The 25,519-nt window shown below is 40.0% G+C and overlaps 2 protein-coding genes across 8 annotated transcripts; one reads left to right on the top strand and one right to left on the bottom strand.

Annotated features, from left to right (window-relative positions):
• Nucleotides 1-2,585: 2,585 nt before the first annotated feature.
• Nucleotides 2,586-15,684, top strand: SRSF10 (serine and arginine rich splicing factor 10). 7 transcript variants are annotated; one of them, XM_082686089.1, is made up of 6 exons: nt 2,586-2,786; nt 4,265-4,371; nt 7,982-8,083; nt 9,292-9,454; nt 9,684-9,737; nt 13,295-15,684. In XM_082686089.1, the coding sequence occupies exons 1-6, from the start codon at nt 2,722-2,724 to the stop codon at nt 13,353-13,355; spliced, it is 552 nt and encodes a 183-aa protein (XP_082542215.1). In that variant the 5' UTR covers nt 2,586-2,721; the 3' UTR covers nt 13,356-15,684. The 7 variants fall into 7 exon arrangements, with proteins under 7 accessions (XP_082542215.1, XP_082542216.1, XP_082542214.1 ...); XM_082686090.1 differs by having other exon boundaries at nt 9,687-9,737; nt 13,295-14,590; XM_082686088.1 differs by having other exon boundaries at nt 9,687-9,737; nt 9,871-14,590.
• A 1,228-nt stretch (nt 15,685-16,912) lies between these two features.
• Nucleotides 16,913-21,150, bottom strand: PNRC2 (proline rich nuclear receptor coactivator 2). Its single transcript, XM_082686097.1, has 3 exons — nt 20,358-21,150; nt 19,262-19,467; nt 16,913-18,967 (listed from the first exon to the last, which is right to left on the bottom strand). The coding sequence occupies exon 3, from the start codon at nt 18,947-18,949 to the stop codon at nt 18,530-18,532; it is 420 nt and encodes a 139-aa protein (XP_082542223.1). The 5' UTR covers nt 18,950-18,967; nt 19,262-19,467; nt 20,358-21,150; the 3' UTR covers nt 16,913-18,529.
• Between the last annotated feature and the right edge of the window lie 4,369 nt (nt 21,151-25,519).

The following is a 25,519-nucleotide window of genomic DNA, read 5'->3' as shown; positions in this document are numbered from 1 at the left end:
CATCTATAATTTGGTAAAGCTGCAGCTGGCTAAAAGATGCTCACTCCTTCTATTTTTCCCAATATCATCTCTTTTTTTAAAGATTTTATTTATTTATTTGACAGACAGAGATCACAAGTAGGCAGAGAGGCAGGCAGAGAGAGAGGAGGAAGCAGGCTCCCTGCCGAGCAGAGAGCCCAAAGCAGGCAGAGAGCCCGATGTGGGGCTCAATCCCAGGACCCTGACATCATGACCGGAGCCGAAGGCAGAGGCTTTAACCCACTGAGCCACCCAGTGCCCACCCCCCGCCCAACCAATATTGTCTTTTTCAAGGCTCTGGGATCCTAAAGCACAAAAGATCACAGGGGCATTTGGTATGTGAAGCAGAAAGCAATTCCAGTTAGTAAATATTTGTGCCTCACTTTTCCTTTTATTTCTCAATCATTATGAGTAAGAACAGTAATTGCTAACATTTAGAATGGACTTCATGAGCATGCCACCTGTGCGGGTTACATGGGCCACCACACTCCAAACTACCCTGCACTTGGCTACTGCAGTGTTTGGCTACTGCCATCTTCATAATTTTTTATTTTGCCATGGGCCCCAGAGATTATGTAACCAATCCTATTAACATTTGGAGGGCAGAGTCTATTTATAAACCTTTACACACACTAAACTGAGTGGCTGAAGTACCCCCTGTATAAATTTCCTCCATCTCTTAAAGTAATCTATAGAAGGCTGTTTTCCAGCCACTAAAAAATGTCTAACTCAAGAGGAGGGAGAGTGCTCAGCAAGTTCCTCTTACACAACCTACACAAACTTCTAGTTTTGTTTGTTTGTTTTAAAGATTTTTATTTATTTACTTACTTATTTGACAGAGAGAGATCACAAGTAGGCAGAGAGACAGGCAGAAAGAGAGGAACAGGCTCCCTGCTGAGCAGGCACCTACAACCTTCTGTTTTAAGAAAAAAAAATTTTTTTAACTTTTTGTATTACTGTCTTATATCACAAATCCACAATCACTTCAGTTGTTATTTGCTAATTTTTCTATGAAAACCTGTTTCATGCTTTTCATCACTGAATTTCCAGCATCTAGCACAATGTCTGACACATATGGGTAATTAATAAATGTTTTTCTAAATTGTGTGCAAAGCTTCTTGGAAAACATAAACATAGAAAAACAACAGCTCTGGGGGCACCTGGGTGGCTCAGTGGGTTAAAGCCTCTGCCTTTGGCTCAGGTCATGATCCCAGAGTCCTGGGATTGAGCCCCGCATCAGGCTCTCTGCTCCTCGGGGAGCCTGCTTCCTCCTCTCTCTCTACCTTCCTCTCTGCCTACTTGTGATCTCTGTCAAATAAATAAATAAAAATCTTTAAAAAAGAAAAACAACAGCTCTGCTACAGAGCACAACAGACCATCACCACAGGTGTCAAGTTATGTAATTGCTTGATGCTGACCAATGCAAAATAATGCTTTTATGGCCCTTTATAAAATAAAAGCTCATTTAAATTAACAGTGCTTGGGTCCCTGCTATCTGTTTGGTATTGTGCTATATGCCAGAGGCATTTCAGTAGGTGATCCCTCATCTCCAAAAGTTGAATCTGATAGACCAGGGAATGATTCTTAATCTGTGGTCTGGTTAGGGTCCCTAGGACCCTTTCAAGGGGTCAAAACTATAATAAATATTATTTGCTTTTTCATGGGTAGTCTCTCACAAATATAGAGCGGAGCTTCCCAGAGGCTCCATGACGTGTGATGAAGGATAGTGGAATGTGAGCTTGTGTGTTATTACGACCTAAAACTTTCTCCATTTTAAATTCTAGTTCAGTAAGTATTAACAGCTGTAACCCACATAAGCAGAACTCTTTGGCGTCTTCCATAATTTGTAAGAGCGTTAAGAGGTTCTGAGACCCAAACTTTGGAAGGACCGTTTGCAACATAGGCCGTTGGCAACAAAGAACAGGTGTGGATGACTATGGAAATTAAAATGGGAGGTCTGGGTTCCAATCGAAAGATTGAGAGCGGCCTTTAATCAGAAGGAAATAGGATGGACAGGTGGAGAAAATGACCGAGTAGGGTTTGAGCGCGGGCAGCCCCCGCACAGGTCCTCAGGTAATGCTTCCACGATGTGCACAAAGCCCCGGGGAGGCAGGCCCACCCCTTGGCAAGGACACACGCCTCCTTTCCTTTCACACTCAGTACCAGAGGCTGCAAATTCTTCCCTCGCTGGTCAGCGATCTAAAAAAAGCCAGGGCCTAACTTGGCCGAGACAGGAAATCATATGGCGGTCTCTAATATTTAAAACTCTGGGTAGCAATAAGTGTAAAAGTTCGGCGTAAGGGTTAAAACGTCTGCTTCCTGTCTTGGATGGGCAGCAAGGGGAATACCCGGGCAAGGCAGAAAAGGGCGGGAAAATAAAGCACTAAAGAAAGAAAGCGCGGGCTTGGGGGAGGGGAAGAGGCCGCGCAAAAAGCCAATGAATGGGAACGAGGCTGCGGCACGTAGACCCCCGCCGCCCGCCTGCGCAGGCGCACGCCCGGCGATCTCGCGGGAAAGAACCGTTGCCGGTCTCGGCGTTGAGCCCAGCTCGGCGGGGGTGGAGGCGGGAGTGAAGTCTCGCGAGAAGAGGAGGTTTCGTAGCGGAGCCCTCTGGCTGAGAGTGTCTGACGATCCGCCGCCGCATCCGCGGACGGTTTATTGAGCCCGTTAGTGCCCCTGCCGAGGGAGACTCCCATCGCCGTCATGTCCCGCTACCTGCGCCCCCCCAACACGTCTCTGTTCGTAAGGAATGTGGCCGACGACACCAGGTGTGTACAGAGGAGGGACCCTGGGCCTACCCGGGGAGGCCGCAGGCTCTTGGGGAGGACCCGTGCGGCGGCGGCGGCAGCGCGCTGGGCCGGGGGAGGGGAAAGCGAAGATGGCGGGTTCCGCGCGGGCTTTCGGGCCCCAGCTAGGCCGCGGCGCCGGCTCAACCGCCGCGGGGGAGCGAGGGCGGCAATCCTGGTCCTCCCAGGCCGCCGCGGGGCACGCGGGCCGCGTGGCTGGGCTTCGGCCCCCCTCCCCCTCCGCACTTCAGAGCCCCTTCCTCCCCGTTTCCTCTCGGCACGTCCAGCCCCCGCCGCGGCCGAACATCCATTCCCCATTGATTTGAAGTTCACGTTCTTTGGGGTACACGCCCCCTCGCCCCAGGGGTTTTATGTTTTGGGATTTTTTGGGTTTTTTGGCTAAAGAATTGCAAGGAAATAACGGGATCGGGAGATGGGCGTGTATGGCGAAGCATTTGCAACCCTTTTTTGTTGTTGTTGTGCTATAGTTCTGATTTTTGAAACGTTGGAGATGTTTGGAGAGAAGGAATGTCAAAAATTGGTAGATAAAATTGTTCCAGTTAGAAGGTGCGAACTAGTTCCTCTCATTTCCCGGAAATAACTGGTCGCCCTTTGAGAAATGAGTCTTAGGAAGTCTCTACCATTCGGATGTTAATAAGCTAAATTGGATTAATCCAGACCGTGCCTTTGTTCTCACCAATTGTCTTAATTGCTTGTAGTTGCCGTCAGAATTTCTTGGAAGAGATCATATCACTAGAAGAGACGTTATGTTTCACACAATCACTCTAACCCCCGTACAGTCAAATTTATTTTGGTAGCCTTGTGCGATTTACATTTTACCGTCCTAACTTTTAAGTAGGAAAGTAATTCGTGTTCTAGCATCTAGAAAAATTTTCCCTTGTTGTTTTGACCTTCCATTTAAGGAATTATATATATATGTGACTTCTGTTTTTCAAATCTTTATCTACCTCCTACTAGGTGCCTAAACCTGTAGCTAAAATTTTAGGATAAAAGTGCTTGGTATTCAGAGTACTAATGTTGATTTGATCCTGTAAAAGTAAAACATTAGTATATGCAATCTAATACTACTATGCCTTTTATGAAAAATTAAAGGTGTGATTAGAAACTAGATAAATTTGTGATCAAATTTCCTTAGATGTCTTTAACTGTTGTTAATGTAAAGTAATAGATTTTATTACAAACTGCATTATCTTCCAAAAATCTTGGATCTTAGCATTCCTTTTTCGAAAAGATAGGTTGCCTGGTTATTTCTCCTGTGCTTTGAAAGTTGGCTCTTGATGTTGAGATTTAGAAAGCTTGTCTGTTTCTGGTCACCCAGGGATACAACACATTCCCTGTCATTAATTGACAGATTACAGAAAGTTACCTGTTTCTTACAAAGAAATTTTTTTAAAGAAGTGAACGTAAAAATTGGGGTTTTTTTTTTTATGATGTTTTAGGTCCGAAGATTTACGACGAGAATTTGGTCGTTATGGTCCTATAGTTGATGTGTATGTTCCACTTGATTTCTACACGCGCCGTCCAAGAGGATTTGCTTATGTTCAATATCCTTTCTTCAGATGGCTGATTAGTGAGGGGTGTTGAAGTTTGAAATTCAAGTTTATGTAAGAGGTAACATCTAAAAAGTAGTTTACTTTTGTCCTCTAATGTTTAATGTCTTCAAATTTTTGAAAATTAATTGACTCACACATTGCTCTTAACTATTTCTTAAAGTTAATCCAAAAATAGTAAAATACTTAAATTCCCATTCATGATGCTGAAACTCAAATCAATGATGATAAAATGTGATTTAAATTTGAATACACTCTCGTTGCTACCACCTTTAATGTAAGTCAAATTAAAAGTTAATATGTTCTTGTGCTTAGCAATTAAAGTTTGGTGTTGTCTGTTAATTTGAATCACTTGATCAAAAACAAATTGTATAACAATGAGGTAAACTTCTTTAATATTGTCCCCTAATTTGCTGTCCTCTGTTGTTACCTCAGAGAATGTAAAGCTGTACAGTTATGGCGACCCCAAAGAGAAAGCATGAAAGAACCTTTAGAGTAGAGTTCAACACTTAAGGCAAGTAGACAAGCCAAAGACCTCTTAAGGATCAGGCTTGAAGAGAAGGGAGAGTTTGGGAAAAGAAAAATTAAAGAAAAGCTGGAAGAAGGACAAGCCTAATGGGAGACAAAGCCTCGCTTTATCTACAAAAGGGGGAAAAGGTTGTTTTTCAAAGTTAAAGATAAAGCCATCTGTCATATTTGGCCAAGCATCTCATGACAAGTCCTTCTGACAAGCACTTAAAGAGTTAAAGGTCAAGATGAAGTTGAATGATGGCCAAGATTAAAGGAGTCATACCTGATGTATCCTACAGAATAACTATTTTCCTTTTTATTTATTTATTTATTTATTAATGTTTTGTAAGCAGTTAATTTTCAAAACTATTCTGGTTTGGTCTAGTGACAAAACCTGTAAGTTGATTTATGTGGGCCTTTGATATTGTGATTGTGGTCTTGTATAAATGCACTCTCTCAGCTTGTCAAGTTAAAGTGTACCAGGATATTATGTTGTTAAGCTTAAAGCCGGCATATTTCTGTTTCGGACCAGATGGTCAGATCCAATGGTAGAAGGCAGTGCTCTTTGGAATAGCATGAGGTTCTGGGGTCAAGCCGACTCCATAGAGCCATGCTTAAAGGGGAGAGAGGTGCTAGCACTGGGAACTAACTAGAAACAATCTCTGGTGGTCTTGTAAGGTCAAATCCACTGGACATAACTACCTGTTTATAGATTTTAAAGTGGCTGTGGGTGGGGGGGTGTACACATACTCCAGACTTCTAAACTTAGCTCTGTGAAGCCTGCTGGTCCCTGCACTGCTTTAGCACATACCCTCAGTTAGCACTGAGTGGATTGCAGAAGGCCTTATCCTTTGTATGGGTGCCTAATCAGGATCTACAGAAAGTCATTCCCTGACCCAGAGTTTTAGGTGACATTACTTATTCAGTGAGACAGCAAAGGTTTGGGCTGTGGGCATCCGGCAAGGAAAAATTGTTACTGATTAAATTCAGTGGGTCTCTTGAAACTTAAGAGGGGTCCTAGTAAGATCTAGGGGAAATGTTGAAAGCTGCTACTTCAGGAAAGGTAGTGATAAGGACAGTTGGGGGAATTGGTTGCAAAGCTCTGTTACAGAGAGGATAAGAGCTATATTTGGGGGAATTGGTTGCAAAGCTCTGTTACAGAGAGGATAAGAGCTATATTTGGCTTGCTTTTTAAAAAAAAAAAAAAAAAGTGATGCTTTCTGGCTTACAATGTTGACCTGATTTTACCTGGTTTGGGGTGGCCTGGGAATCAAGATCAACAGTAGTTTGACTCAAGAGTATGTAGTACTTGGGCCAGAGGAGAGTTGTCATCTAAAGGAGAATCATATACTTCTTATACAGTCTTTCCGTGGTCTTAAAATAGTTGAAAGTGAGTAGGTCTCAGGATTTTGCAAAGATACCGAGTACAAATTTCTCTATAACTAGCATCCAAGTGATACTTGACCCTATTCCTAGTTAACCTTCTCTTAACACATATAGTAGAACTTTGCCCTAATTCGTCCAGCCTAGGTCTGTTTTTGAGGGTAGATCCAGAGAATGAGTTAATCTCAGTAGTTTTTACATCTTTTAATTTTAATCCTCTAAAAAGTAAATTATATTCTGTCTTCTGGCATAGTAAGTAGTATACCATTAAGTGAACTTTTAATATTTTAAAGCCCATCTACATTAACCTTGAGGGGTGTTCAGTTTACAGCACTCAAGGTTCTAAACTCCCCATCAGCCTTTGCCTTTTCATATTGAAAAACGCCCCAATGATGTAGGACTTGGGGAAACCTGTCTTTCATTAACATATACGTAGTAGCTTCAGGAAGAGAGAGCTGGGAACTTGCTATTGTTTTTAATTCCTTTCAAAACAAAAAATAAGAAATCTGGTCAGGCAGACCTTTTAATACCTGGAATAAACCGTGGTATCAGTCTTGAAGAAAGTGTGGCTCTTTGAGGGTGTTTTTTAATCAGCTCAAGATCTGTACTCTTGTCTCCCAAATTTGAGAAAAAAATGGACAAGTTGCAAGAGTGATTTTTAGGATAGAATTAAAATCTACACTCAAACTTAATCCCTTTTCAAAGCTTTTATATCAACCACTGCTCTGAATATTTGCTTGGCTTCATCAGAATGGTGGTTTTAGGAGAGGAGCTGAATTTGGGCAGAATTAACTTTGTAAAAGCCTAGAGTTCTCATAGTTAATTGCTGACAGTGAGGGAAGAGGGCGGGCAAGACAACCGCCTCTCCAATCAAAAACCAGTACCAGTAGTTCCTCTGTCAGATTTATAAATGTTATCTTGAAATTCTCAAGTTTAAAACCAGTGCCAGACCCACTTCTTTGCAGGGAGCTGTATGTTTAGTACATATGGTTAGGGCTTTCCAGTCCAGGAATCTTTAGAAATGGTCTGTTATTTCTTGACCGCATGCTTTTATGGTCTATGCATGGGTGTAATATGCTTTTGGTATAGTGATATCTTCAGTATTTAATGCTTGATTCTGTTTTGATATCCACAAGTGGATAGCATACTAGTCTTCCCGTATGGTATAAGGAAGACAGCTACATGAAATAGTAGTGACAGATAGAGCAGAGAGAAACAGCAAAATAAACTTGAAGTTCATGTTTTATCTCTTGTAAGGTAAGGTATATTCTGCTTGCTTACACAAGAACTATTGGCATTTTCTTTTTTTCCTTTGAAACAAAAATATGAAAAACAGTTTTGGTTTTATTTTCAGAAATTTTTGTTTTAGTATACAACATAGAACTGACATTTGTTTTTCTTTTTTGCTTCTGTAAAACTTGAAACTCAGGAAGAAAACTTTTGATAGGATTACTTGGTAGTTCAGCTATAACCAATCTTATTTTAATAACTTTATAATATGTAATCACACGTGTTTTCACATGTATACTGTAGGAAATCACAAGTGCTTTAATGCTATGAAGTGTCTATAGCTGAATCAACCAACCTGAGTAGGTGAGGTCTGGATGATTTTCTAGAATAATGAGAGACTGAATTGTTCCAGACCTACCATCCAAACGTTCATTTGTTATCAAAGTATGCAAAACTTCCCAAGCCCCTTAACATTTAGCACATTTGAGGATGTCCGGGATGCCGAAGACGCTTTACATAATTTGGACAGAAAATGGATTTGCGGACGCCAAATTGAAATACAGTTTGCACAGGGGGATCGGAAGAGTAAGTACTCTTATGCTTAATACATGTTTATATATAGTATGTCATTTTTAAACAGTGCACTAATACCTCTTTTTGGAAGTATTCACAATTTGTCTATCTGTTCAAAATCTAGAAAGAGTTCTCACATACTTTGCAGAAAGTTCGAATGCCTGAAATGTGTTTGGACTTACAAGAATGTGGATTTATACAGTCTGCTGTACCATGTTTTTAATAATTGGGGATGGAATTAAAAGGGAAATAATTTGGAAACTCTTGGGTCTATTCAGCCATTTCTCTTCATAAAGATCTTCAAGTTATAATTGGGTATTTGACTGCTTGACTCTGGAAATGAACAGATAGAATTAACCTGAGAAAGATTACAGGCTAAACCTAGAATTGGTTTTATATTAGTCTGTGGTTTTTATTATGTGAGTAAACACCAGGTGTTAGCCACATACTAATGATGCGGGAGAATAGGCTTTGGAGTCTGGTAGGCCGGGGCTCAACCATTCTGTTACCTTGGGCAAGATACTAAAAGATAGAGATGAAAATAGCTGCTGAAGAGAGAAGGAACATGGAAGTTGACACTAGCTGCCAGTAATTCTCTGGTTCTTGGGTGTTTGCTGTGGTATTTATATAAACACATAAACTTGCAGTATCACTTCATAGACTTGAATAAGATAACAGGAATTCAGGACTGTCCAGGGATGCAGGTATGTCTGAGGCATCCAATAAGTGCTCTTTTCCACTTTTATTGTGATCTCTCAGAACCTTTTAACCATATAGCCCTGCATTTTAATACTAAAATACTGTTCCTAGGCCACCAATAAGTGTTTTGTCATTGTTAATTATGTTCCTAATAAATGAAAACCACACAGAATACTTCCAAATTAGCATATGGCTCAGTGTCATGTTTTAATTTGAAAATCTTAAAAATGTGAATTTTTTTAATGTTGAAATAATTGGCATATTTTTGGACAACAAGCTAGATGGTGAAAAAGTCTCTGACAAAAAATAGTTGGGAAGGTAATTGAGAGTATCATTTTTAACAGAAAACAATATTCTGATAGACACCCTAAAAAACAAATGCCCTTTCTAAGACTAACAGTCACAATTGATCTTGACACAATTCGGGGGTATAAGGGAAGACAGAAATTTTTCCTGTAATTTAAAGACTTAGAATACTAGGTTTTAATGTCTCTAAATATTTGTTCTATGTATATCATTAGCTCCAAATCAAATGAAAGCCAAGGAAGGGAGGAATGTGTACAGCTCTTCACGCTATGATGATTATGACAGATACAGACGTTCTAGAAGCCGGAGTTATGAAAGAAGAAGATCAAGAAGCCGGTCCTTTGATTACAACTATAGAAGATCTTATAGTCCTAGAAAGTAAGTGTGATGTGTAGTACAGTAATCTGTCAGAAAAGATAAATGTTTGTTAGCATTTAATTTTATCTTTCTGTACACTTTAATTATATACATTGTATGCTTCATTGAAACTAAAAATATTTTAGTGCTTCATTTAAAAAGTTTTATGGCTCACTTTTTTTAATTAGAAACTTTAGAAGACTGTAAATAGACATTTGTCACTGTTTGCTCTTTCTGATGTACTTTTTAGCAGTAGACCGGCTGGAAGACCACGGCGTAGCAGAAGCCATTCCGACAATGATAGGTAAATAACTTTGCTTTGAAAAAGACTTCTATGTTTTTCAATTTCAGAGTGAACTTTTGCTCTAAAAATAACAAATTTGATTAATATAGAATCTAATTTTTACTCTAATTGTATCTCTCCTCTGTTTTGAAAGATTCAAACACCGAAATCGATCTTTTTCAAGATCTAAATCCAATTCAAGATCACGGTCCAAGTCCCAGCCCAAGAAAGAAATGAAGGCTAAATCACGTTCTAGGTCTGCATCTCACACCAAAACTAGAGGCACCTCTAAAACAGATTCCAAAACACATTATAAGTCTGGCTCAAGATATGAAAAGGAATCAAGGAAAAAAGAACCACCTAGATCCAAATCTCAGTCAAGATCACAATCTAGGTCTAGGTCAAAATCTAGATCAAGGTCTTGGACTAGTCCTAAGTCCAGTGGCCACTGATAGTATAAACCTTGATATTTTTAGGCATGTATCATTCATTTACTCATAGTTTGGTTTACTTAAATTATCAGGAATACAATGTTGCAATGATGCTTAAAAAACACTTGTCAGTTTTCCCTGTACCAGGCAAATGGTTATAATTAAAATGATATGCTGTTGAGAAGCCACTCTTAAGAGTCCAGTTTGTTTAATGTTACGGGCAGCTACCAATTTGTGGTGTCTCTGTATATTTTTGTAAAGATTCTCATTTTTTATGCTTGAAGTATTGGTGGAAAGATGTTGGTTGACCATAATTTGCAACATTGTCTTATTAAAAATAAACTTTCATAACCATATTTGGTAGAACTGTTAACCTAGAAATGTAGCTTGCTAATAAGATAGAATGATACAAAAGTGAAGTTGTAGCTACAGTACAACACTGACTGATCAGACACATGTAGGTTCAGGGTGGACCTTTTTGTCTTGTTAAGATGTCTAGGCCCGTGATAATAGTTAATTTATGACAGAGCGTGGAATAGTTCTTTTGTTAACCCCACTGTCTTGGGGAATGATGCCAACTGGGTTAAGTAGCATTTGGGGGAAGATTGAGTTTTTAACTGAAACATGGAGCCTTCACTGCTTTTTTCTGGTTTCTGTGAAGATTTGAAACATATAAACATCAGAAGAACTCACCTTAAAATTTAAGCAAGTCAATAATGGCAGAAATAATTTTAAGGGAAAAAAATGCTCTCAAGTAGTTCCTCTCAACTTCAAGGAGCATTGTTGGTGATACTGCTTAGTTTTCTTAACTGCTGTTAAAAAGCAGCAAGTAAATTGTTTCAGAGTAGATTTTGTTCATGCATATGCGTAGTGTAAACTGAATTTTGATGCTTATAGCACTTGGTCTGTGCATTTGTATCAAAATTTGCCTCCCACTTTATGAAGAGACTTGTTCTTCACACATCAGCTAATTTCAGGTGAGGCAAGTTGAAAGAGAACACTCCCATTCTAGGTGATCTGTGGTGCCATGAAATTTAAAATATTTTGGAAAAAGAATTAAAGAGTCCCATCTCTGAGTTTGATTTTCAATGTAGTACCTGGCAGTACCTGACTAAAAAAGAAAACAAGACCCTAATCGTTTATAATTTCTAGCGTTTCTCTGAGAGATCGTTTGGGGGGGCAATAAGAGGGACTTGTCCAATCTCATTTCAGAATAAAAGCTAGCATCTTTAAAAATTTTAGATTGCTTGCTTGCAGGTATAAGTAAGAAATATTGTGGAGAAACGATTCCTTTTAGAGGATTACTTTTTTCCAATTTTGGTTTTAGTAATATAGGCCTTGCCTGTAAAGAACAAAAAAGATGGTTTTTAAATACTGTTTGTGGAATGTGTTTAAAGGATTGATTCTAGAACCTTTGTATATTTGATAGTATTTCTAACTTTCATTTCTTTACTGTTTGCAGTTAATGTTCATGTTCTGCTATGCAATCATTTATATGCACGTTTCTTTAATTTTTTAGATTTTCCTGGATGTATAGTTTAAACAACAAAAAGTCTATTTAAAACTGTAGCAGTAGTTTGCAGTTCTAGCAAAGAGGAAAGTTGTGGGGTTAAACTTTGTATTTTCTTTCTTATAGAAGCTTCTAAAAAGGTATTTTTATATGTTCTTTTTAACAAATATTGTGTACAACCTTTAAAACATCAATGTTTGGATCAAAACAAGACCCAGCTTATTTTCTGCTTGCTGTAAATTAAGCAAACATGCTATAATAAAAACAAAATGAAGGAAATAATGATTAACTGGAATTATTATAGTTTTGGATGAGATTCTAAAATAACAATGGAAACAATTCTTTGTAGATTTAGGAATATTTTTAATCAGTGTTGCACTAGGCACAACTTTTCTTTGGAAATGATAGAACTTGCCAGAAAGGTACATCTTTTATATACTACTTTAAAATTCCTTATGTGATGTCAGAGTTGTTTCATGATTGCTTATTAAGCCCCTTGGGGTTAAATAACATAGAAATTACTGGTAGAATTAAGATAAGTATTAAAATGAAATTTGAGTCCGCTAATTGTAAATTTATATTTTCATTATTGGATGGACCGTTAATTCTGCTCTTCCCGTCCTAAACAAGATGAATTGGGCCTTTTATTTATGGCTTGATTTAAAATACTTTTGAATTGAATGTCAGTGAGCAGTTTAATATACTAAGTGATAACCACTTCGGGGAACTGGTTTAGGTATTTTATGGTTTGAATTCTAGCTGCTTTATAATGACAACAGTTATAGCTGATAGTTAGTATTTATGATGTGCCAGACACAGTCCTAAAATTTAATGCGTTAACTCATTTACTTTTCACAAAACCCTAGGAGAGAAATACTTTGGTTTACCCCATATCATAGGTGAGGAAATTGAGGCATAAAGAAAAGGCTATAAAGGCAGATCTAAAATTTGAGCTCAGGCCTGGTCCTTACTGATTTGTTTTTAATGGACTGTGTTTTGATGAAAGTATACTGAGGAGAGAGCCCATTGAAATTGCTCTCAGTCTTTGTGTTAGAAACAGAAGGCCTGATGATTTCATTTTTATACTTATGTCACTTAATATGACTCACCTTAATTTTTTTTGAGAACTTTATAGTTATTTCTAAAGTGACATACCTAACCACTTCGAAAGGACTAAATTATAGTTGAACCATGATAGTTAGGATCCTATTCATACTTGATGAGGATCCTTGCACAGTGCTTTAATTTTGGGCTACATAGTTCACAGCTGTGGATATCTGCTGTGTCTGGCACTGTTGTCAGTATTAGAGCAGATCATATGAAGACTCAAGTGAAGACTGACACTTCACCTCTCTTTTACTTAAGATCTCTGCATTTTGTTTTGTTTTGTTTTGTTTTGAAGCCAAGTAAGCAAGAAGAAAAATGACAGATAATGCTTCAGTGAGAAAGGAAAGGTGCTACATAGAGTATGAGCTGTTAAGTTTACAACCCAGGGAAAAAGACCTGGGAACTATTGTACTATTCTCTTGAAAATTTGGCCCAGTAAGCTGCTACATCCAGTTCAACTAACAAAATCCTGTATACCACAGAGAAGAATAAAGAAAACCAAACTGACAAACATCCTTCTTTTATTTAAGACCAAACTGCAGCTGGAATACCCAGTACAGTTCTGCTTACTACACTTCAAGAAAGATCTGAGAAAGCGGAAAAAGAACCAAAGAAGGGCAGTTCAAGCGACCAAAGGGTGGGTGGAAGGTGCTGCAGTATGAATACTGTACGAATATTTTGACTCTGGTCTGAAAAGATAAAAGAATGTTATCGAAACTACATGGAATAATTGAAGTCCCTTCAAGTTTGAAAGTAAGCATTTTAGGACAAATAAAAGGAAATTCAACTTTGTACTTGTGGAAAACTAATCCCTAAATCTGAATAGGTTTATATTGATTCATGGGTAACAGGTCCGTAATAAATTACTGGAAACTAGGATGTCTGAATATCAAGGAAGACAGCCATAGTCTCTTACAGTGCCTCTATTGGTCTGTCTCAAACTGAATTGGGTGAGAAAGGGTATGGTCCAATATAAACTTTTTCTTGGTTATCTCTTAAAATCAGTTTCATTTTTGCTATTGGCAAATCTTACCGTTGTTTATTCCAGTGCCAGTGTTTTTCTGCTTAATGATTTGCTTTGTTGGCATCTGAGTTTATTTACTTGTATGCCATGTGCAGTTTACATCTTCCTTACACTCTCCCAGATAAATTCCGATTATAATACTTGACATCTAGCTAAGAGGGTCCATCTCTTCTCACCTCGGTCCTAAGTCAGTATATTCAGCAAACATTTATTTACTGAGCCCTTAACTGTGGGCAAAAATTGTACTGGGTAATTGGGGAGAAAATTCACTTACTGAATAAATGTCTACTGAGCACAATCTAGTGAATCATTACAGTGTGACCTCATTTGAGGCGTATTCATAACTCTTTTACACCATTCGTATCTTAATGTAATTATAAAACCCAGAATACTATCAAAGATAATTTTTGTGGTTATCTGCCATTTAAAAGTATCCAGTATTTGTTTGCATCCCATTAATACAAATAATGAAAAAATGTTTTAATCTGTAATAAACTGATTTATTGTGCAGTGACTGTAATATACTAGAGTCATATTAAATTGTTAACTCTGCCTCCTCAAACACATTAGGAAATAATCCCCAAAATAAGTATTTAACTTTGCAATAGATATAAAGGAGACTCTGGGTGCTATAATTAGATTATTTTGAGGCAGACAGAGAGCTGTTATCCCAGCTGATTTAGTATGTTCTGTAATTGAGAAAATGTTCACCAGATTATACTTTTTAGTGATTTACATGTACATTTTATAGGGGACATGTTCTGTGTATAGTGAATAAATAACTTTTATAGTATCACAAAAATGTTTTGGATTCCTTAGTTCCTTATTAGGATATGAAGTTTGTTTATATGTTTATTCTTCCATCACTCACATTTGATTTTTGTCAAATTTCTGCCGCATATTTTAAGCCTTTTATGTAAAGTTATTCATCTAAAAATATGGAAGTGTTTAAGCCTTTAATTTATAAAAAAATTTTCAAAATATTGCAGAATACACATAACTGGGAAATAAGAAAGGGAGGTATTTTTACCCCCATTTGGTTAAAAAAATGTTTTCAAACTTGCTTAACATCACACAGCAATTAAGTGGCAGATCCCAGGTTATTCATGGTTTTTTCATTTGATGGTTCCTCTTTACTGTTTTGTGCCCCCACCCCTTTTTTTTTTTTTTGTAATAAAATGGGAATTTTTTTATAACAAAAGTAATATAATGGAATATAGAGTTCACATGGAAGGAAGAATTAATAGAATAATGAAAAAAGATATAGTATCAAAAAGTATTTTGTTTGTAATCTTTCTGGATGAAAAAGAGGTTAAATACAACATGAGATGACACAGCTATTGTGACTCAGGCTCTCTATCCTGGCTTTCCAAATTTCAATCTTGTATTGGTTTTTGACCATATCCTTGTTTACAAAATCCTGAGATACTTTGAAAAAGGGAGGCTATGACTTAAGACAACACAGTGACAGCTGAGGAATATCTTAACAGCATTTCTACCAGGAGGTCAGAGCTTTTTAGGAGTAAACTGCTCTCATTGATAAATGAAGTAAGCAGCCTATTTGTTGTCTGTCATTCAACTACTGACATCTGTTAAGATGTCAGTAGTTGCTATAGGAAAGTTTCCTTCTCCTGGTTTCTTTTTCCTCTGCCCACCCCCCCCCCCTCCAACAGTGTTGGTTATGTTTATTGCATTGTGTTTATGTATTCCTAACAGTTGTTTCACCCTATTGAAGTCCGGACTCTATTTGGAATAAAAAGCAAGGCATGTAAATTCCTTTCATTGATAACTGACAGAGTAGTTTGTAATGAAGTAAAAAAGCCTTTGTGTCTAGTATTTTGTAGATCCCATCTCTTTGAATGCTAGAGTGAAATAAACTGGTCTAGGAGCCAAAAATTTTGGGGTTTTTTTTGTTTTGTTTTGTTTTGTTTTTCCTTAGGTTTAGCTCTGCCTTCCATGTTTATGGCTGGGTAGGCTTTCTTCATTTGTGTAAGAGGCTTTAGAGATGTTCTCTTCCTCCTGTTTTACAGAGTAACTGCCAATGAGAATGCAATTAAAGAAACTAGAAAACTTAATCCAAACCCTTTGTGCTTGCTTTGGGGAAGAATAGAACTTAACCAGAAATTAAGTGTAAGGATAGGTGATGTACCCAGACTCCCATCATACTCTACACTGCCATCAAAAAGATAATGACAAAATTCTAACACTGACTATAGGCTCATGCTGCGGCTGATGCCTTCAGCCTTAGAGGATAGAGGTTGGTTCCCTGTAATAACTTTATGGTTCTCTCAAGTTAAGTAGTTTGGGAAAATCCTGTAGATTAACCAAAACTATTAGTTATTGAGGAATGAGATCTGATAATTATCCTTAGCTATTGAAAACTTTATGATTAGGTAAAAGCCTTTGGTACTCCATCCTCAAGTCTGAAGACTGGCCATATGAGTCAATCCCAGACCAAAAACCTCATACATAAGAAGTCCAAAACTAACATGCCTGGGCTGCAGACTATTAAATCCAGTGAAATCCCAGTGCAGTTAAGTAATATAACAATCCTTGGCATTGTTCATAGACTTTACACTGGGAATGGAACAGGAAGAAAAATGAAGACTCCGATTTTTATTTTCTCCAAATTAGTTACCTCCTTATTTGCATGATAAAGTAATGGCCTTGCCCTGGGGTTCACCTATTGAACTAGTTGAAGCTACCCCTCTCACTTAGCAAATGTGGCTCTTGTGATGCCTTCCCCCACGTCCCAAAGATCCCTGGTGTAAATTATGCTTTTATATATAGCAGACAAATTGCAAGGGTCTTACAACTTGGGAGGAACTTTTGTTTTCTATAAACCTCAATCACCTTAGAATGTAGAAGAAGAGAGGCAGGTAATTAGTCCTGCTGTATTTGACTTGATGAATCAGAAGCTTAGTTTCCATGAAGTATTCTGTGGCCTTTTACAGTTAAATCTGCTGGGGATGGGCAGGTCATAATACAGTGTATCAGTCAGCACATTGGTGGCCTCTTATAAACCAAATGTCCTTCCATTTTTCAGTTGGGTTAATTTATGTGCATTCTAAGAGTAAATGTTAAAGATAGTCATAACAATTTTTTATGAAATACAATTTAGCCATTGGGGGGGAAGAAGCAATTTTATTTTTTAATTTCATGCTAAATTCACATATGTACATTAAGTACTATGTAAACTTGAATATAAGTTAGCATTATTTGACTTGCGCAGTATCACCTCATCTCAGTTCATTGGAGAACTACAGCTTGGCCCTTCTGCTTTAAAAGGTCAAAAAGTTGCCAAATTGGAATAGGGCACTTAAAATCAAATTTTAAATTGACTCTCCCACACACGTTTGTAATTTACTGTGTTAGCTGTTATATTTAGGTAAAACACGTTATCAAGGTTATTATGCAAGAAATTACATCTTTTGCATAAATGGTCCCCTGGGTTGCACTTAGACTAGTAACAAAAAATATATATACTGACAAACACTACACTATATTTGTTATAGATTACAAAAGTTACTGAAAGCCAGAATGAATCTTTAAAGTTGGAGGGACCCTTTAATAGTTAATCTTTGGGCTTAAGGAAGAAAAAATTAAACAGTCCCATACTGCATTTCACATCTCTTAAAAATAGGAAGTGTTTTAGCAGCTTAAAACCTTTACAGTTATATAAAACTTATTACACTAGGATTTACTTTGAAATATAGTTTACAACCAGATCAATTATACATACACTGGCACTTTAGCACAAGGGCAAACTTTAAAAACAAATTATTTTGGACCTTTAAAATCAGGCCATAGTATAAAAACAGAGTCCATGGTCTTACATTCAGCAAATTCATACTAAAATATTCTATTTTTGTAGGATAAATGCCAACAAAACTTTACATATGCTACAAGTTTATTACATATATTTACATGGCTCTTTCCTAGGTACTTAAAACTTTCACATTATATAGCTCCCCACTTTTAAGTTTTATAGGGAATGATTTTGAGACCAGATCACTGTCAGAAGAGCTTATGCAGTGCTATAGTATAAAAATGTATTCTGAAAGCTACTCAGTAACCACCAAATACTGTTTCTGTAAAAACGGGTTTTGGTGCATTAGTTAGCAGACCTACTGCATGAAAGAAATGGCCACTGGGTATATGGTCTCATTCTAAATTGGAAAGCCTCTAGTGCCCTTTCCACATTCACCAGCATACAGTTCACTAAAATCCAACTATTCGCTAAAAAAATTCACATTTTTTGGCAGTGCATCAGGTTGTTGGCATATTACTGGTTTGGATGTTTATAGGACTTCAAACTGTCAAATATTCAACTACCTTTCAATCCTTACATGTATTTTAACTTGGGTGCTCATAAGCAGATTGACTAGCTTTCAACAAGTAAATCTGAACCATGAACGATAACGCTTAGTTATTTCTGCCCAACAAACAAGAAAAGTTGATTACCATTCCCCAAATCTAAATTTGACAGGTTTAAGAGTTACACAGTTGAAAACACCATATCAATGTACAATTATCAATAATTTAGTTAATTTTAAGTTGCACTGATACTACCATTACTTCACAGTGCACATAACATGTAACATAGGTAAGATGAAGTCTAATTATATTTTCTACATTAGCAGTTTTACAAATAGATTAATTCCCTAGTGAATTTGGCGTGAAACAATGGACAACTACCCTGAAATATAACTAAATTTAAACATTAGTATTTTATCTTATTTTATACCTGCACTTTAAGTAAGGTTTTAAGTTGAAATGTCATTATCTCCTTATCAGAAGGATTAAAGGAGACTGGAACCCAGTGGCTTGGTGGTTTAGGAAGAACACTTGGTGATGGTGGCTCACTAAACTTGGCTCCAGCATAGTTTTGATTAGTTTGAGACTTAAAAAGTAAGCTAGGACTTGATAAGCTAGAGTTCCAGTTTTGATTATTTGGAAAATTTTTGTTTTTCCCCCCATTTTGCATGGCCTGCCGTGCAGCTGCTGATGAGGTGTAAGTATGTCCTCTTTCTTTTTTCTTATGAACAATCTTCATTTGGGAATTCTGATCCTTGGTCTTCTGTCTATTAAGCTGTTGCTGGTTCTTACTAACGTTTCTTGATTGAGGGGCTGGAATGTTGTACCTCTCTCCGCCACCCATCTTCAGCTTCTTTGTCACCTACAAGTAAATGGAAATAAAATACTTAGCAAAATTCCAGTAAGAGAAGTTCAAAAATTTAGGAAAGTTCTGTAGCCCCAACTTGTAACTCCAGAAATCATTTTGGAAAGACTCAAAACTGCTATCCAACTGCTTTAATAACTTCACCGGATGTTCACACTTAATTATGTGCATAGCCTTTATTACCTTCTTAAGAAAGCTTATCTGCAAATGTGAATAATCACGTGAAAAAGACAATTGGTTAAGGTCAAAAGGATAAGACATCCTTGTAAACTTATAAAAATAATTTTATACCTTTCAGTCTGTTTTTCGGATTGCAGGATTTCCACTACCTGTCCCCTTCCTTGCTGCCAAGCCCAGGATAATAGATGTTGCTTTCTGCTGGATCCTTTCCTTTGTCTCAATACAGAAGTTTTCATGGGCCAATCTGCTGAGTTCAGCCTAGGAGCTGAGGCCAACATCTGAGTCTCCTCAGCACACAAGTCTGAGAGAAGTCCTAGCTAGAAAAGAAAAGATTACTTCATTACTTCAATTCAAAAAACAAGGGGAAAGTGATCGCTTCTATTTACTACGTATGGAAATACAGTTAAGAATGGCTACTTCCTGAACTAATAAGATGGAAAATAATCTGGTAACTGTCGTCTTTAAGAACTCTTCTCGGCCTTGCGATCCAGGAATTGGGGACGGGGGGGGGGGGTGGAGACAGGAGTCCCAAGTGCCACAACAAGGTGTTTTTTTTTCCCCCGGGGGAAGTTTTCAAAGTCTCACACGGATTTTGTCACTAAAACGTTCAAACCGGGGAACCATTAGCTTTTACAGCCATCCCAAGAAACGGGCTAAAAATCAGTTTTCTAAAGAGACGTTTTAAAAATCTTTTTCGAAATTTCCCATCTTGCGACACAGCGCGTATCCTTTTTCGAAAAGCCTCCTCTCCCAACACGTCTACGTCATAAAAAGTGTCTCCTTTAGTTATGAACTCTCAACTCCTCCCCATTTTGGAAGTTTTCACAGGCCATAACCTAAGCCGATTTTCATCTAAAATATACCCAAGAATTCCTCTTTACAGTGAGCATTATACATCCGGGGTTTCATTTACTATCCCAAGAAATCATTTACCAAACAAATACGCCCTCTTTGTGGAAGGGTTAAGGGCCTTGCACACTTATTTTAACAGCCCCTGAGTCATTCACCGCGCGAGCCCAGAAAGTTCGGGTCTTCCGACGGGGCCTGGCTTCCGAAAAGCCCACTGTTCTCGAGCCCGGCTGGGGTGCTCCCCGGCTCCCCGCGCCCGACGCGGTTTCCGGGATCTCGCCTCCCCTCGCCTCCTTCCCCCAACAATGGGGAGTGCGGCCGCCAACATGGCCGCTCCCGCGGCGCCGCTGCCACTCACCGACTTCAAACTCGGACGGCGGCGGCTCCTGCTCGGCGTCGAAGCCCCCCTCCCTTTCCAGGGAGAGACGAGGCACGGAACGAACAAAGCCCACGGGCACCGAGGAGCTAGCTGCTGACCACCTCTGCGCCCCGACCCGACCTCCTCCTTCCGCCTCTACCGACAAAATGGAGGTGGCGACGAGCGCCGAAGCGGGGCCGGGAGGCCCGGCGGCCAATCAACAGCGGCCGACGCGCCACCTGGCCAATGATAGGCGCGCCACCGCCTGTTGCTGGGGCCGGCGGGGGCGAGGGAGGCGAGCTTACCACCCAAGGTTTGAAATCCTCCCCGAGAGGAGCATGTCGGGAACAACTGCTGCGGTCGTGCCCACGGCCAGCCGGTCCCCGGACGCGCCGGCCCCGCTGCCCCCGGCCCCGCTGGGTGCGGCGGCGCCCGCGACCCCCCGGGCCCGTCTTGCCCACGCACGCTCGGCGCCCGGGAAGGGGCGATAGCCCGGGCGCTCGGCGCGCGGGTCCTGCGGCACGGAGAGACCCTGACTGGTCCCCAGCCCCCCCGGGGGCTTTACCCAAGCGGCCTCGGTTCCCGACTTGGGTTCGCTGGGCCGCGTGACCAGTTTTTAAAGCCGAAAGATGTGCGCCAAAGTTGCCTCCCGAGGCCTGGCCTCTGCGCACTTTGCTCCGGACGCTCCTCTCATCATCCTCGGTCGCGAGAACTTCATTGCAACCCCCAAAGCTCGCGGTTCCCTCTGGTGTCCCCGACCCCAGCCCCAAAACTTCCCACACATGCGCGGATCAAGTCAGTCAGTGCCCCCTGTGTGTCCTTAACTTGAGTGAGAGCCCTAAGTCGCCTCGCATGGTAACTGCTGCTGTCCCTATTTGTCACCCCTCTTCCCCACCAGGACCACCGCACCCTCAAGGGGCGAGGCCGGGTTTTAGTTTTCTGAACACAGTGTCTCGTACATTGTAAGTGCGCAAGAAAAGTTTGTTGAAAGAACCGGGGCTCCCTGATTCCCCTTTCCGCCCAGTAGAAAGTGGGGAGGGGGAGTAAAGCTGTAGCTCGGTGATGATGCCGGCGAGGTGTAGGGAAGAGGGAAAGGACAACAACTTTGAGGTAAATGGATAAGCGACCCAAAATGAGTGTTTTAAAAGAGAACGCAAAATTCTATGAACGTGGAACGTGTTCACTGCAGAATTCATATATACTGTTTATAGGTCCCACATCATTCGTTATTTAACCTGCAGTTTTTTGCTTCCATCATCCCCCACTTCTGTGTCTTTCTGGCCACGGAACTTATGTTTTCTTTCATTTAAAAAAAAAAAAAAAAAAAAAACCTTCCTTAAGCGACTGAACTTTACAAGAGAAGTTTGTTAATCAAATTAATTTGGTGAAATTTATAGAAGATATATTTTTGAGCATGGGGCTTTCTGGTGCTAATCATATTATAATCAAATAAGATGTGTATAATAAGCATCTGCTAGCTTACTGAAAATGTAATCTGTTTCCTAAAAACTCCGGAAGCGGGCTTAGACATCAGATAGTAGCCAGGCTGTATTTAATTAATGAGTTCAAGACTTTAACTTCGGAAAAGGCCCTTACTGTGAATTTTTTTTTTTTTAATATAACGGTGTGGTTTTAGTCTGAGCATTTTTTTTCTAATTCTTTTTTTAATAGCAAAGATTTATGAAGTGCCAAGTGTTTATCACTGCATTTTACATATTCTATCTGGTTGGATACTTGTATGAAAGTGTATTTTATATCTCTAAATGTTTCTTTTTTACTCAAATTCAATTAGCCAACATATAGTACCTCATTAATTTATATGCAGAGTCCAGTTATTCATCAGTTTCATATAACACCCAGTGCTCCTCACGTCACATAACCTCCTGAATACCCATCACCCAGTTGCCCCATTCCCTCCCATCTCCCCTCCAACAACCTTGTTGGTTTCCTATAGTTAAGAGTCTCCCATGGTTTGTCTCCCTCTCTGATTTCTTCCCATTCAGTTTTCCCTCCCTTCCCCTATGATCCTCTGTGCTGTTTCTTATATTCCACATATGAAATCATATGAAATTGTCTTTCTCGGGCGCCTGGGTGGCTCAGTGGGTTAAGCCGCTGCCTTAGGCTCAGGTCATGATCTCAGGGTCCTGGGATCGAGTCCCGCATTGGGCTCTCTGCTCAGCAGGGAGTCTGCTTCCTCCTCTCTCTCTCTGCCTGCCTCTCTGCCTACTTGTGATTTCTGTCTGTCAAATAAATAAATAAAATCTTTAAAAAAATTTTTTTTCTTTCTCTGATTGACTTATTTTGCTCAGCATAATACCCTCTAGTTCCACCTACAATGATGTAAATGATAAGAGTTCATCCTTTTTGGTGGCTGAGTAATATTTCATCACACACACACCCCACATCTTCTTACCATTCATCTGTCACTGGGTATCTGGGCCCTTTCCACAGTTTGGCTATCGGGGACATTGCTGCTGTAAACATTGGGGTGCATGTGCCCCTTCAGATCACTACATTTATATCTTTGTGGTATCTAGTAGTGCAATTGCTGAGTCATATTTATTTTTAACTTCTTTTTTTTTAAGATTTTATTTATTTATTTGACAGAAACCACAAGTAGGCAGAGAGGCAGGCAGAGAGAAAGGGGAGGCAGGCTCCCTGCTGAGCAGAGAGCCTAGCGTGGGGCTCGATCTCAGGACTCTGAAATCATGACCTGAGCCGGAGGCAGAGGCTTTAACCCTCTGAGCTACCTAGGCGCCCGTATTTTTAACTTCTTAAGGAATCTCCACACTGTTCTCCAAAGTGGCTGTACCAGCTTGCGTTCCCACCGGCAGGGTAAGAGGGTTCTTCTTTCTCTGCATCCTCACCAACATTTGTTGTTTCCTGACTTGTTAATGTTAGCCATTCTGATCAGTGTGAGATGGTATCTCATTGTGGTTTTGATTTGTATTTCCATGATGCTGAGTGATACTGAGCATTTTGTCATGTGTTTGATGGTCATTTTTATGTCCTCTTTGGAGAAATGTCTGTTCTTGTCTTCTGCCCATTGTTGAACTAGATTATTTGTTTTGGGGGTGTTGAGTTTGGTAAGTTCTTTCTAGATCTTGGACACTAGCCCTTTATCTGATATGTCGTTTGCAAATATCATCTCCCATTTGGTAGGTCTAATTCTTTTTTATTCATATCATCCAAATATCAATCAAATTCATCTCCACTACACTCCCTCCCCATCCTCCTTCCTCCCTACACCAATTTGATTGTGTTACTATTTATTTATTGGGGGGGGGGGGGTGGAGAGGGAGAGAGAAACTGAAGAGTAGCCTCCACACCCCATGTGAGCCCAATACGGTGCTCGATCTCATGACCCTGAGATCATGACCTGAGCCCAAATCAGGAGGCCCACACTTAACAGACTGAGCCACACAGGCACCCAAAACAAAAACAACAAACAAACAGAACCCACTTCACTAGCTCCAAATTGTATTACAGAATTCAGTCACCCTGCTCTCTGAGTCTTACCTGTGTAAACACACGGGTAGTATTTTGGACAGTTATCAATACACACGATTTTCAACACACAGCGATTTTGATCTCTACTGTGCAGATGAAAAATGTGAGGCCCATAAAATTTAAAGCTGAGAGCTACAAGCTAAGTCTTCAGAGCCCGTGCTCTGTGTCCCCCTGAAGCATTTGTGTCTGAGTCCCCTCTGTCTTCCCCAGTGCCTGAAAGGTCCTCTGCCCAGAGCCCACGCTGAATGGCTGTCGACGGGACCGGCAAAGCTGCTAGGGTGGTATGAAACCTCCATTTCTGCCGGGTCAGAGTCTGGCTGCTCTCAGGAGAGCCCTCTTAAAGCCTTTACTATGTCCGAGACTCCCAGCAGCCTCCCAATACAGCTCCAGCCTCAACCTTCATTAATATTTACCAAGCGCTGGTAACACTCAGAACTGGGCAGCAGGGGCCAAAAACACACCCTCTTCAGGACATCCGATGCAGCCTCTGCCTAGCCCCTCCCTGCCGGTCTGCAAAGTCAGGGCCACCAACACAATGCAATTAGTGGTTCTCTGTTCAAAAAGGAAAGTGGTGATACAAAGAAACAGCTCTCAGGATATAAATCAGCTACCCATGCTGGGAGCCAAACTCATAATAAATGTGTGGGTGTTTAATACAAAACATTTATTTAACCAAGATTTATCTGGTGCCTTCTTTGCGGCAGGCACTCTGCCAAGCCCTGGGGCTACAGTAGTGAAAGAGGCTCCATCCCAGCAGTAAAAGAACTCAAAGGCTCTTCCCTTGACAATTTATCAGAGAAGAAAGCGGGGTATCTGGAGAGATTCATTTCCTCAGTTCTTCCCCTGAGAGTCAAAGTCAGACAATGCCAATTGTCAACACAAAAATTAACCTGCTTACATTGCTACAGAGTTCGGGTTACAAACATTGAACCTGGGCTCCCTGGAATGGAGGGAAAAGGAAAGGGATTTGCACACCCCCTAAAATCCTCTCCCAGGAGGATGCATTTTGAATGACATACCAGTGGGAGCCAAAATCAACAGAATCTTTTACATCAAGTTTACCTACCTAATGTGTAAGTACAAGTGGGACAAAAAGGTGTTTCAGAGAGTCTGGCTTTGCAGGATTGGCAAGTTGCAGGCTGATTCTCGTACTTTAAACCCCATGAGTGGCAAGGTAGTGAGGCAATCACACAGGTTTGCCACACCTTTCAAGCGTGTCTCTTTAGTCGGACCCACTGGCTTTCAGGCTGGATCACGCACCTCCCAGTTTGTAACTCAGGCTGGTTTGGTTATTGATCTGTAAATTCAGAGTACAACTTTGAATATTGGCAGGCCCGTCAGTTGCTGGCTAATTTCAGTCAGGAGAAGCAAGTTCTTGGAACTTGCCAAGAAAGCAAAGTAGAACACCTGTCTGATGTTTTGATGTGCCTTGCGGCTCTAATCTTGTTGCCAGACTGGTATCGAAACACACACACACACCCTTCAACACAACCTGAATGTGTTTCCTGGGGAAGCATCTGCCGCGCGTTCCCCAGTTGCTCATACATTCCCAAGCCTTTGCAAATCAGTCCTCGGCCATTACAGCCAATTCGGTGTAATCACTAAATAGGGTACAGGAAGTCAATGCTAAACTCCCACACTTCCTGTGACTC

This window comes from Mustela nivalis (genome assembly GCF_964662115.1).
Source record: "Mustela nivalis genome assembly, chromosome: 10".
NCBI lineage: Eukaryota > Metazoa > Chordata > Mammalia > Carnivora > Mustelidae > Mustela > Mustela nivalis.
The sequence above is the reverse complement of the archived record's forward strand: the minus strand, read 5'-3'. Positions and strand labels throughout refer to the sequence as shown.